The 12,404-nt window shown below is 36.8% G+C and overlaps 1 protein-coding gene across 11 annotated transcripts in view; it reads left to right on the top strand.

Annotated features, from left to right (window-relative positions):
• Window positions 1–12,404, top strand: part of EHBP1 (EH domain binding protein 1) — a 219,885-nt gene that overhangs the window by 99,928 nt on the left and 107,553 nt on the right. For all 11 annotated transcript variants that reach the window (XM_054062090.1, XM_054062084.1, XM_054062083.1 and 8 more), the window contains 2 exons: window positions 3,708–3,960; window positions 9,206–9,392. In XM_054062090.1, coding sequence (XP_053918065.1) covers window positions 3,708–3,960; window positions 9,206–9,392 — 440 coding nt within the window. The remainder of the gene's footprint in view (window positions 1–3,707; window positions 3,961–9,205; window positions 9,393–12,404) is intronic.

Raw genomic sequence — 12,404 nt, 5'->3', positions numbered from 1 at the left:
CTTTAGCAGAGGGGTTGGACTGGATGATCTCCAGAGGTACCTTCCAACCCCTACCATTCTGTGGTTCTGTGAATGAGCAGGCAAGTTAATTGAGTTCTGTTTGAGCTCCTAAATAATTCTGCCTATAAAAGTCTCTTGAAAACAATATTTTCAGAAGCTCTTTTATTTTTAGCCTGTGTATAGGATTTTGTGAAGTCTTTCCATTAATGATAAGCCAGAAGTCTCTGAGCGCTGATCTGCAGTGCTGCATGTGTAAGGCCAAACCTGCCATTACTCTCGTGCCAATGAACAAGAGAAAGACTTTTGTCCTAGTTAAGGTTACAGCACTTGATCCATAATGTCGAAATAGAAATAATTGCAAAAACCATTTGCATTGCCCCTTAAAGTTGGTCAGGTTTAAACAAGCATTTAACTTGTCATTTCCAGGAGACACTTAAAGGCAAATTAAAAAGAAAAGCTGACAGTATAGTTTTAAGAGATTGTTTCCCTGAATGTTTTTAGCTTCAGGAAATATTACTGACATTCCTTCTAGTAATATTTGTTTGAATGCTGCTTGTGAGTTATCAGGAAGCTTTGCTCAGATACGATAATGTGTATTTATCAACAGATTCAGAAGCAACTTGCAGAAGCAAGTATTCATAGTTGTGCACTCTCTTGATAAAATATTTTAAGATTTGAGCAAAGTTAAAAGTAGCAGAAGTTTTGGTTTAAATGTCATCAATAAGTTACACAATTTGAACAAGACGTACATCAATCATTTTTCTGTATTTCATTAAGTTGCTTCTCCTTTTTATATGATACTGTCTTTTGAGGGCATGTCTCACAAGCATTTCAGCTTGACTTAGTTCATCAAATCCCTAAATGTGTGGGTAACATTTGAGTAGTATCTCGACTACCACGAGCTTCAAGTCACACATATCTGTGCAGTAAGAGGTGGATTTGGCTTACCTAATTTTGGACCTGAACAATTTGAACATACGCTTGTAAGCTTTGACTGTAAAGGGGTCTAACTCAGCTACAGATATCCACACTGAGGACATCTCTGGGCAAGCAGGATGAAACTTTTGCTTGCCATGACCACCTACATTGGACATTACAGTGGTGTAAGTAAGCCAGTGTAGAACCTCTTTTTTGGTTTTAGCTTCAAAGAAATGAAAAAATACATTTAAAATGTTTGATTCTGCTCTGATGTATTTTGTCTGTAATACTATCAAAGGATTCTTGCTTGATTCTATCATATTTATGTTTTTAAGAATTTCTCCCTTGAATGATTTCTTTTCTCTTGTCAGTTGAACAGCAGACCTTCAATATTTTTTCTCTTTCTCTGGAACACCTGTCTTATGAGGCTTGTGAACAAATCACCACAGATAAACAAACTAGGGTGTGAACTTAATATGCATTACCTCCTGTGCAGTAACTACCCATTCTCTCAGAATAAGTGCCCAGTAGTTTATTCCCTTTTATTAAGGGATAAGCATGTTGTATTTACTCTGGAATAGCAGTGAACACATACACTACAGCCGACATGCTGCAAACACAACCTAATTTCTCCCGTTGTAGTTAGTCTCTATGCCCATCTCTTAAGAGATAGCAGAAATGTTGCTTTCAGACATTCAGATGAAGTTTAACCAGTTTAAACAGTAACAGAACCTCTTTTTTAGGTTTAACTAAGACTGTTATTGCATCCTGAAATATTTGTTTTCTATTACTCACAAGAATTTTAGTTATTTTTTGCTACTTGAAAGACTGACCATTAAGCATAATAACTTCTTGTGATCTCTCTTTACCTTTGTCCCATCCCATTTCGGTGTAGTGTCAAATTTACATCAATTCTCAGTCTCCTCTTTGACTCCAGTTTTTTACTTGAAACAGTGATAACTGTATTCTGGATTTGAAGTTCAATATAAGGACCTAAGAAATAAGTGTAAGTGCTGTGTATATATAATGCTAAGTTGGACCAGGTTCCTGAGAGTTAAGGAACTGCAAACCTCACCTGGAATTAAATAACTTCTTTAATGTAATTTTCTGAATGATCACCATAGGGAAGTCCCATGGGCACAAGCAGTGTGTGGAGTCATTAAGTCTGTTCAGTTAAAACCTGTGTTATTGTCTGACAAAGTACAGTTTAATTTTGTTTACCCGAACTGAGATCCCCTTCAATCTCAGATGAGTGATTTATCTCCTGAGTGTCCACATTTGGGCTTAAATGAGATTTTTATTATTTTTTCCTGTTATTCTAGCCAAACTCATTTGGTTCCTACTTTCTGACCAGACAACAAATAATTCATCCCTTCAGAAACAGACTGTTAGAAATAGTATAGAAACGCTATGATAATATAGTCTTCGAGGTTAAATGTTAAGAATCAAGAGCAGCAGCACTAGAAATGTGAGGTTCTCCTAAAATGAAATCTTTCCAGTTCATGGTAGGTCTTAAATGTTCTGAGAAGGACTAAGGCCTTTCCTGCTCCAAGACTTTGCCCCAGCAAAACTGCTATCTGCGCTTGGGGTTCATATTCCTGTCCAGCTAGAAGAATCAGTCATAGGATATGGGGTAGGGCTAGAGAGACAGGGAGAACTGGAAGTTTTCTGGCAGAGTAGGAAACGCATATTCTAGCAATTCGCCAGTAGCGGGAACTTCAGTACAGCACCCCTCCGAGCTCAGGTAATGACGGGGGGGGCTGTTTCTTTTACTGCCCCTACCCTTTGTGTGATGTGATTTTGTCTTCCCAAGTATTCAGTGACAAACACACTTGGACTTCCATCTTTTCCTTTTTTAGAGCCTTGCTACAAATAACTTCTAGTGTTTGTCTTTTAAAGCTAAAAGTTGTGTTTTGTTCAGTTTAGTAACCATCTGAAAAAGAAACACGTTTCTATTAAGAATAATGTAAGGGTGGTTCTCAAAAATCAAAGTTTGATAACACTACATTTAAGTTCCTATTTGCATAGATTTTGAAAGTGCATAATATCCAATATTAAACTAAGCTTCTGATCATGTATGTATGTATGCAGCTCCAGGTTGCCATTAACTTTTTGTTGTACAGCCCAAATAATAGATGAGTAATTTGATTATGTGGCTGTTTAGGGTTAATTTAAATTTGTTTTACTGTGAGACATTGTATTGTTACCAAGATTGATACCAGTGAAAATATGTATGTTTTGAAATGTAGTTACTGGTGATGTCTAATAAATCATTTTTAATTAATTTCAGAAATTATTTTTAGTCATTTTAAGAAATGAAAAGACCACCTACTTACTATCACCACTTTTAATATCAATAAAAGTAATTTTATTATGAAATACAGGATATCTTTTTTCTTCATTAAAAGGTCAAATAAATAATTGAGAACATTTTGCTAGGTTACAAGTTAGCTAATAGCTTGGGAAAATGTTTTAAAACCTGTTGCAATGCCATTTATGTGATAAATAAGAAAATTCGTAACTAATTAGGTTGAAAGCACTTTAGTGAGAAAATGGAACCTATTCAATATACTGAAGATGAAATAACTTTTTAGAATACCTGTTTTTGAATAAACAAAGTTATGCTCCAAATAAAGTGTGAAAATTCATCTAAGGCTAGGACTTTATGTATTGAGAGTTATGAAGCAGACCTTTTCAAAAGCCTTCAAAGTACAAAGATGTGATAGATAAAATGATTTAAGATTTTTTTCTACGTTAAATGCGTTTAATGATTTTTTGTTATTTGGTAGAACCGAACACTGAGGTAGCTTCATCTTCAAAGCCAGAAGAAAGTTTCGATGGTGACAATTACAATCCCTTCAAGGATGAAGATGCCCCAGCGTACTTGAACCCATTTGATGAGGCAGATCCTGAGCCTGAAACATTTGTAACTGTAAAAGATTCTCCTCCACAACCTGCAAAAAGGAAAAACGTTAGACCGGTGGATATGAGCAAATACCTCTATGCAGATACCTCTAAAGCTGAAGAGGAAGAGCTGGATGAGTAAGTATGATTCTTCATCTTCCAGCACCTTTGGAAGCATTAGTGGGATCCCTGGCTTAGTCTTGAGTTGTCTGGGGTTCAACCATGTTTCTATGTTTATAGCTCTATTCTAGGAAACTGAAGAATTCCCATGCACTCTAATAGAAATGTATTAAGGACCCTGCAGAGTTTTTTTCCTTTTAAAGTTCTGTGGCCATGGATTTGTTATTGTTGTTTGTTCTGTGGAAAAAAAAAAAAAATGGCATTGGAGCATGATGTCTCTGCCAATTCCATTCATAAGGGCAGTGACTGAACAAACAGCACTTGCTGCTGTGTCTTCAGAGCATGGTGTGATCATACTGTTGACACTCACACCAAGCATCCCTGATCATACACTGATCACCAGAATCCACAGAGAGAGAAAAAATACATGTATGTTACACTCACAAAGATACAGGTATAGAGAACAGAAAAGAACAGAAATAGCAAAAGCTAGGTGGATGGGCAAGAGAAAGATTTTCTCTGTTTTGTGTTTACACTCACATTTCCACCCTAAGCCCATCTGTGCCAAATGTTGTTGGTACAGGCAACTTTGTTTTTGCTGTGTACTGGACTGTAGATATCTCGAGCCCTTTGTTTACAACAGGCTTCTGCTTATTTTAATGACCCCGTTTGCTTTATTCTTTTTTTTTTAAAGAAAAAAAAAAATAAACTCCCCATAGGTGGATTTTGCTTTAACTTAAATCTGATCTGTGTTTTCATTGTAAAAGCATTGTCCCATGCAAAGATGGAAACACTGTAAAATACTTCTTTTACATACATTTTTTAATGTCCTGATGCCCAGAATATCTTCTTCTCCACGTTTTCCTCCCTGGTTACAGGAGCACCATGTCATTGAAAAAGGCATGGAGACCATTTATTGAATGTACTGGATAGAAGTGTGGCAAGGAGAACCTTTGAATCTTTATACTGAAATGCTCTGGAGGAGTAAGTGGAATAATAGAACTCCAGTCTGGGAATACAAGGCTTGTGATACTAACTCCTACTACAGGCATTATTATGCCTTACCTCCCGTCATTGTTTTTAAAATTTTTCAGTAAAAAGTTTCTGCTAAGGTGTGGTACAGTGGGCACCAAAGGAAATATTTTCCTAAGCAGTGCCAGCTGGTAGTTTTTGCATGCCCTAAATCGTGGGGGTTTACGTCCAGACGTGTATTGTTTCTTATCTAATGTGAATATTGATGTTTTTATTATCTACATAAGTGGCTGATCTTCTTGCTAGGATTAAAGTCTAAGCTTCAGTGTCAGTTTGTGGCAGAGAGTTCTATAAAAACCCAAGATGTTATATGAAATGTGTTTCCTTCTATTGATTTTAAATAAATTACATTTCCAATCCCATACACTATCTCTTCTGCTGGCTTATCAAAACAACAATTAGCAGTTTTGGATTTACCTGCCATAAACAGTTGCTGTGTTGTATATCTCTGGCATGCTCACCATTACTCGTCACTTGTCTGAGTTTAATGGTTCTAACTGTTTGAATCTCTCTTCATACAGAAGTCTCTTCATCTCTCTAATCATTTTCATCGCACGTCTCTGGACCCTGTTATTTCTTCTGCTATGTGTCTATTTTAAGATATGTTGACTTGGCCTAAGCAGTGTGTTCGAGACAAGGCTGAACAGTTGAGTCATATCACAGCATTAGAAAACTTTGCATATTATTTTCAACCTGTCTCCTAACATCTTGCCTTTTGGTTTTTTTCTTTTGTTTGTTTGTTTTGGGTTGTATTTAATCGTCTTTGACCACCACTGGTCCACTGCTTTCCCCAGGAGTGGTTTTGAATCCGATAGATGGAACATAGGAGAAATGGAAGGCTCCTGGAAGACTTTTATTGTCACTCAGGAAATAGGATGTATTTTTATCCCCGCATCTTAAACTTTTGATTGGAGTTCACTTAAAGCAACACTTGGCTTTTTCCTCTTGTATTCTGTTTGAAATGGGTTATGGGAACATCAGTTAGCGTCAGGACCCTTGTCCCACTCTACTCTGGCAGATCCCTAATCCTGATTCTGGATTCAGAGCTTACACAAAGTGCCCCAAGAGCTGAACTCTGACTTCAGTTTTGTAACAGACTCTCATTGTAATCTTAGAAAAGACACTTGCACTCACTCTCTCTGTGAAAGATTTGTCTTGGGTAATTGGCTTAATTGAAGCATATTTCACTAATGGTTGTGAAGATAATGTACGATTTCACAATACATGTAAGGAAAGCATAGTCACAATCATATGCATAGCGAGGCATTGTGTGACTTAGATGATCCAGTACTTATATTCTGCTGTAAAACTCCTCTCTCAAAACATACTTCCTCTGGCTAATTTCTTATACCTAGCTAGAAATAAGGAACATATTTTCCTTTTATTAGTATGGGCATCTGAATGTTAAAGCGAAATTCTGCTTTTGCCTTTTTGAATTTTATACATTAAAATCCAAATGATAGGTGGCTTACCTGTTAATAAAGGATAGCTTGCTTGCTAAGTGATGTTTAATTATTTGAAAATAGCCTAATGCCAGGTGGTTTGTTATGTTTGGGGTTTTTTTTTTAATTTTGTGGTGGACAATCTAGTATATCTTTAGGCAAATCGTATTGTTTATATGAAGTAAATAACTTCACAGAAGCAAAAAGCATGGGAGCTAACCTCAGAGGAAAGTGCTTTAATACTTCTCAGCAAAGGCTTTTTTTCAGTCAGACTTCTTGCGTGCTTAGTTTCTTGTGTAGCCATGCAGAAGCTGTTGTACCAAACTCTACTACGTATCAGATATTCATAGCCTCTTTGGGCAAGAACAGAAGGCCTCTTTGGGCCTTTTCTTCTGTATTAATTTTTAAAAAAATCTGTCTCAATATTTGTAAGACCAGTTGAAAGCAGTGGAGGGAGGAAGGTGAAAAGCAGTGTGTGTGTGTTCTGCCCATACTATGACCAAAATGTGAAGGTTTAGTCTGGCTTTCAAGCAAGTTGTTCCCTAGGAAAAAAAGGCAGTCATTTGTCTCCTTATACCACTTTTTCCTGGTGTGTGCAGCAAAGTACAGTTCTTCAAGATCATGCAAGCAGACAGTTCTGGAGCACAAAAATTCAAAAACTGGTTCTGCCAAACTTTTTTACAATAACTGAAAAGTTTATTTTTTTTTCTTGCACCAAATCCTTTTTAACACCTTATGAATACACTCTTCTAATTCCAAGTACACAAAGGTAAATTACTTCCCTGTCAAATATGCTATGTCTGTTGACTATTGAGAAGACTACCTTGTCGAATAAAACAAAACCTTGTGCTCTCCTGTACGATGCATTGTTCATCAGTCTTTATCTCTTTTTATCTTCGTTTTCACCTCCCTTTGCACTTCTCAATGTCTGAAGACAGCTGAGCTGTGCTATCAGCAAAACTGGAGCCACTCACAGTGAGGTGCATTCTCCTCTCCAGGCTAAATACCCTCCTTTTCCTACTGCCTCTCATGGAAAACACTTGTCCATTTCAATTTAACTCATTATTTTTATGTTGCATTTAGTTTTGATCACACTGTTGGTTTTGTGCTTGATAGGCAAGAAAGTGGGAACACCTAAGAGTTGCCTTCAGTCAGCAGATGAGTTATTTTAGTATTAGTCTTTCCTTTCACTTCGCTATCTGGATTTAGATCTTCTCTATAACAAGCGGTGGCAGATTCTCAGAAAGGTCTGGGGGTTTTGTGCCTGGTGCTCCACTAATGTGCTTCAGTAAACTTTGTCTTTCAGAAGTAGACTTTTTTTCTGCAATAGGGATTATTAATTGCCTGCTTTTTCTCAGTGAAAAGAAGATGACTGTAAACTGCATTAAAAGAGATTCTAAAATCAGTTGATAAGACTGAAAGACACGTTTTCATATTGAAAGTACACAAACCTGAGGGAAATTAAGTGTTGTGTGAAAGGAAATTGGATGAATAGTTGGTTTTCCACTTGTGTCCAAATTTTGCTGCTGTAGCTCTTTAAAACCAGTGTGTACTAGCTCTTGACTCTTACCCTGAGAGGAAATTTGTAAATGCATCTAGCTAGGTAGGCTCTTATCCAATGGTCTATGCATTGTTATTTCCATCTAAAGTTGAAATCAAGGAACTGAAGTTATTTGTAGTGATATGTTATGCTTTATAGAACTATGCAGATAGATCTTTGGGAATTGCAGTGACTTAGTTACATAAACATAGTTTGGGATATATGATAAGTATGTCTTGCAGGAGAAGTATGGACTAGAAAGGAATTTAATACCATATCAGTTTCATAATTAACTGTCTAGTTTTGGATTGCAAAATATTAAAATTGAAAATTATTGATGAAACAATCCAGTGCAAAAAAGGATTCCTCTAAGGATCAAATTACAAATTGCTGTCTCTTCTAAGTGCATAGTGCAAGCCATTATTTGATGTGTTATTGATTGATGTTTGATGTATCCAACTAATAGATAAAATCTGGAAATGCTGTGGAAGTATTTACTTAGGGTGGAACAAATGGGGAGTTGGAACATGAACATCAGAGATAAGAAGAATATTTCTTTGGACTGCATCCACTTGGTGGAAGATGTTCACTCTGTTTCTTAAATGAGGTTTAGTTATAAAAGGCACTTTGATGATGGCTACTGGTATCTGTAGAGAGGTATACACAAGTCAGCTGTATTTTTCTGATGCTATTCTCTTACCCAAAGAGTGTTCTTGAAATGGCATGGTGCCTGTATGCTGCAGAGTTTAAAATACACTCAATGTGGACCTATGGAGGCCAAAATTTTCCAACTTGGACAGCCAAGAGTGAGGCCTCTAAAGCATGTGTGTAATAGTGGCCTGATTCTTAACTCTGTTCTAGTGAAGCTTTCTTAATTCTGTTCAGTAGAATATTAAACAGCCAAAAACTTTACTCAGATTTGTTATTACTGAGCCTATCTGTAAATTAGATCATACTTTGATAGATAGCCAAGTATAATTGAAGAGTTAGCTTTACACAATTGATAAAACTTTTATAATTTACAAGTCTTTATAAAATTTGTGGAAATTCTGACTTCTTGCAGTTTTAACTGTTGCAACTCACTTTTTGATCATATGAAAAAGTAGTATCTAAAGGCATGTAAAGGCAAAATGTATTCATATGTGCAATAATAAACACATTTTAGTCTTTTGCTTCTCAAAACAGGTCTTATTTGCGGTTTTAATTCCAAGGGAATAGTAAAGAGATACATTTCCGTTCTTTTAATTAGATCAAATCCGTTTTATGAACCAAAATCAAGTCCTGCTTTAATTAAAGTTGCTCCGCCACAAGAACTAGAAAAGAAGATGAAAAGAAAGGCTCCTGAACCACCAAACCTCTTGCCAAGGACACAGACGGGCATGAGTGAGAACATGTCAGCTATTCCTGCATCGAGGGACCTTTCTTCTTCTCCTAAGGTAGGCTTTTCATACCAAAATTTCATCTTTGTTGTTAACAGTACCTTTGTGCTTATTGTAGACATCCTATTTATTTCTGCAGGCCATCTGAAAAGCTTTGCTTATACTTAATAAGGTGCAGGCTCATTGCTATTCACTTGCTGGTTCATAGGGAGAGAGCAGCAGTAGGAGCTTGTATTTTACCTTTAAGGATTTAATGACAACAGTAACAGCAACCGCAGTTTCAAAGAAAAGAGTCTTCTAGTAACAAATGTTACAGGACAGCTGGATATGCCATCGAGAAGGAAGAAAATCATGCTGAACAATACTTTGTCTTGATCTTTTGTAATACTGCGAAGCCTTGCCTCTGTTGAAGAGTCAGTCTCCACATTTCTGTCATAAATCTAGGTTTTAAGAGCTTAGTACTGGATACTGTTTATTTGTATTGGGATTTATATATGTCCAGTTCCATAGATATGTGGAGTAATTAAAAAAAAAAAAAAAAAGACAGTCTACTTTAAATCAGATTAACTGCTTATTAGGAATGCCCAAACTAAGCATACTTATATATACACGAACATTTGTTTTTCTCAAGGTGAAATACAAGTTAACTTCTGTTGAAGAGGGCAACATGAGGTGTAGGTATTTCAGGCTTACAACAGCTAACTTCTGTCAGTGTGAGTTTCAACTCTAGTTTTTCACCAGTTAGCACCATGTGTGCTTTTTAAAACAGAATTCGCACTGAATACTGTATGTTAATGGGTCCTTCTTAAAAATTAATTTGATACATGCTGAATGCTTGTTTTGGAGGGTGGGACAGAGGGCTTCCCTTCCAGAATATCTCGCCCAATTTATGCATATTATCATCTTTTGTTTCCTTTGTTTTGGAGCTGCTGTACTTTAATTTAAGAATTGAATTGAAACTGTTTGTCATACCTATCATTTCATTGCTTAGTTACTCAGCCAGATTGTCCTTGTCCCCTCAGGCTCTAATCTTGCTGTCGTTTTACTACTCTGTCAAGGTAAAGAGTATGAGACCAGAAATCTGACCTGTGTCTGCTCACAGCAAAACAAAACAACACAGTAAGGCCACAAGCACAATTCACAAGTTATTCTTAATATACAAAACCATGGTCAGGGAAGGATGAAGTAAAAGCATAGAAGTAAGGATCCTGTTTGCTGGAGTTCCTGTATGAAAACTATTGCACCTTATTTGATTTCTGGTGGAGTGTGGCCCTCGGGTCAAACAGAATGGCCAAAGTGTAAAGCATTCTGGTACTACCAAGCAGAGAGGAGACATCCGTGGAGGAGATTTTATCAGTTTCCTTGATGGAGGTTGTGCCCCCATTGCTTATTGTTCAAGAAGGTTTCTCACGGTCTGCACCCAAGGAAAAAGTCTCTGCTTTATTTCATGGCTTCGTTGTGCTGAAATAATATATTACCACTGGGTTTGATTGTTGTAGTTTTTCTCTACCTCAGATTAAGTTTTAGACTGTCTGAAAGCTGGAATTGATTAGAAAAAAGATTCAGGGTTGAACTCGCTGAGAAGACTGTTCTGTTATGAACACAGTCAGGTAGATACCGCTCTTCTGCAGATTTAGTTTCTGAATATTTTGGTGCCTCCCTGCTTGTAGCCCACCTCTCTGCCACTGGTGCTGAGGCACACCTGAGATCAGCAAAGGTCCAAATTTTTATATTCATTAGGGCCATGGGGGAAAATGGACCTCTATGCTGACTTTCTCTGGTATAGAAAGCTTTAATTTGTTTACAGGATTTTTGAGGATACAAGAGCATTAGGGAAAGCGCCAAAGCAGTTGCAGTGTCCTGGCTTATTATATTACAGCTAGAGTGGAAAGTTTCACTAACTGGGTGTGTTAGAATATTGTACGGTCACTTGCAATTCAGAAAGCTTTCTGTAAGCACAGTGTTTTTTCTGTGCTTGAATTGTTTTCCTCTAAGGTGATCTAATAACGTTAGATCAAAAGCGCTTTACTTGGAATGCCTTTTGAAATTTGGAAAAGTACTGGCATTTAAAAGGAAAGAAAAGAAAATTAAACTATTTCCTCACATCAGAGTACAAAATAGTGCCCAGGTTGTATTTGGACTGTTGGCCCAAATAACTTGTTTGTTTATTACTCAATAATAGTGGCAATGTTTAGCAATTCTGAAAACATGCCCATCAAAAGTTATAGGCCCTATACAAACATGAACTTAACCACACACCCTTATGTAGGGGGAATAGTCCCATGGAGGTAGACTTAGGTAAAGAGAAGTTAAATAATGTATCTTATTCAGTTTTTTGTCTAAGTTTGCTGTGCACAGAAAACCTCTGCCACAACTCTGCCCAGAACCTAAGTGTTCCAACATGTTCAATTGGTTGTCTTCATAGGAAACGGCTGTGGAGCAGAAATGCTAATCTTTAGACTACACAAGCACATTATTAATATTAGAACTTCAGAGCTTATTGAAAAAGACTCAAAAAAATGCTTCTGCAAGTCTTTGACAGAGTATTTGGAGTTCATGTTTCCTTCACATGCTCGTGGTGTTCATCACATTTGCTAAACACAAAAAATACAAAAACATCTAAATATCAGCAAGTTTATTAGGTAGAAATTGCTGCTGAAAGATTATTTCACACATGACAGATTCCTACTCAAGATACGTGTACCAAATACTTGAAATTTGGTTACTCTCTTTAAAAAAAACACTTAGGTTTTGGCGTTCCTAAGAATTTAAATACCTTTTTAAAATTAGGGCAAGAATGATTGATATTTTCTTATGTATGCACCCAGAAATCAAATCCCTAGGGTGTGGCTGGACACCAAAATTGCTTTGTTCAGTATTCAGCTGCAATGAGCCTTCTAGCTATGGTATCATGAGTATAGGAACGCTTCCACAGAGTGCAATTGTGTTTGCTGTTGAAACAATATAGCCTGATTCCAACATTTTACCATTACCCAAGTAGTGGTGGAAGGTGTTTCTTGCCTGAGGGATATCTGACTTCCCACACATGATTTTCTTTTTTTTTGTTGG

This window comes from Cuculus canorus, chromosome 3, assembly GCF_017976375.1.
Source record: "Cuculus canorus isolate bCucCan1 chromosome 3, bCucCan1.pri, whole genome shotgun sequence".
Lineage (NCBI taxonomy): Eukaryota > Metazoa > Chordata > Aves > Cuculiformes > Cuculidae > Cuculus > Cuculus canorus.
Note: the sequence above shows the minus strand (reverse complement) of the source record. Positions and strands in the feature narration are given on the sequence as shown.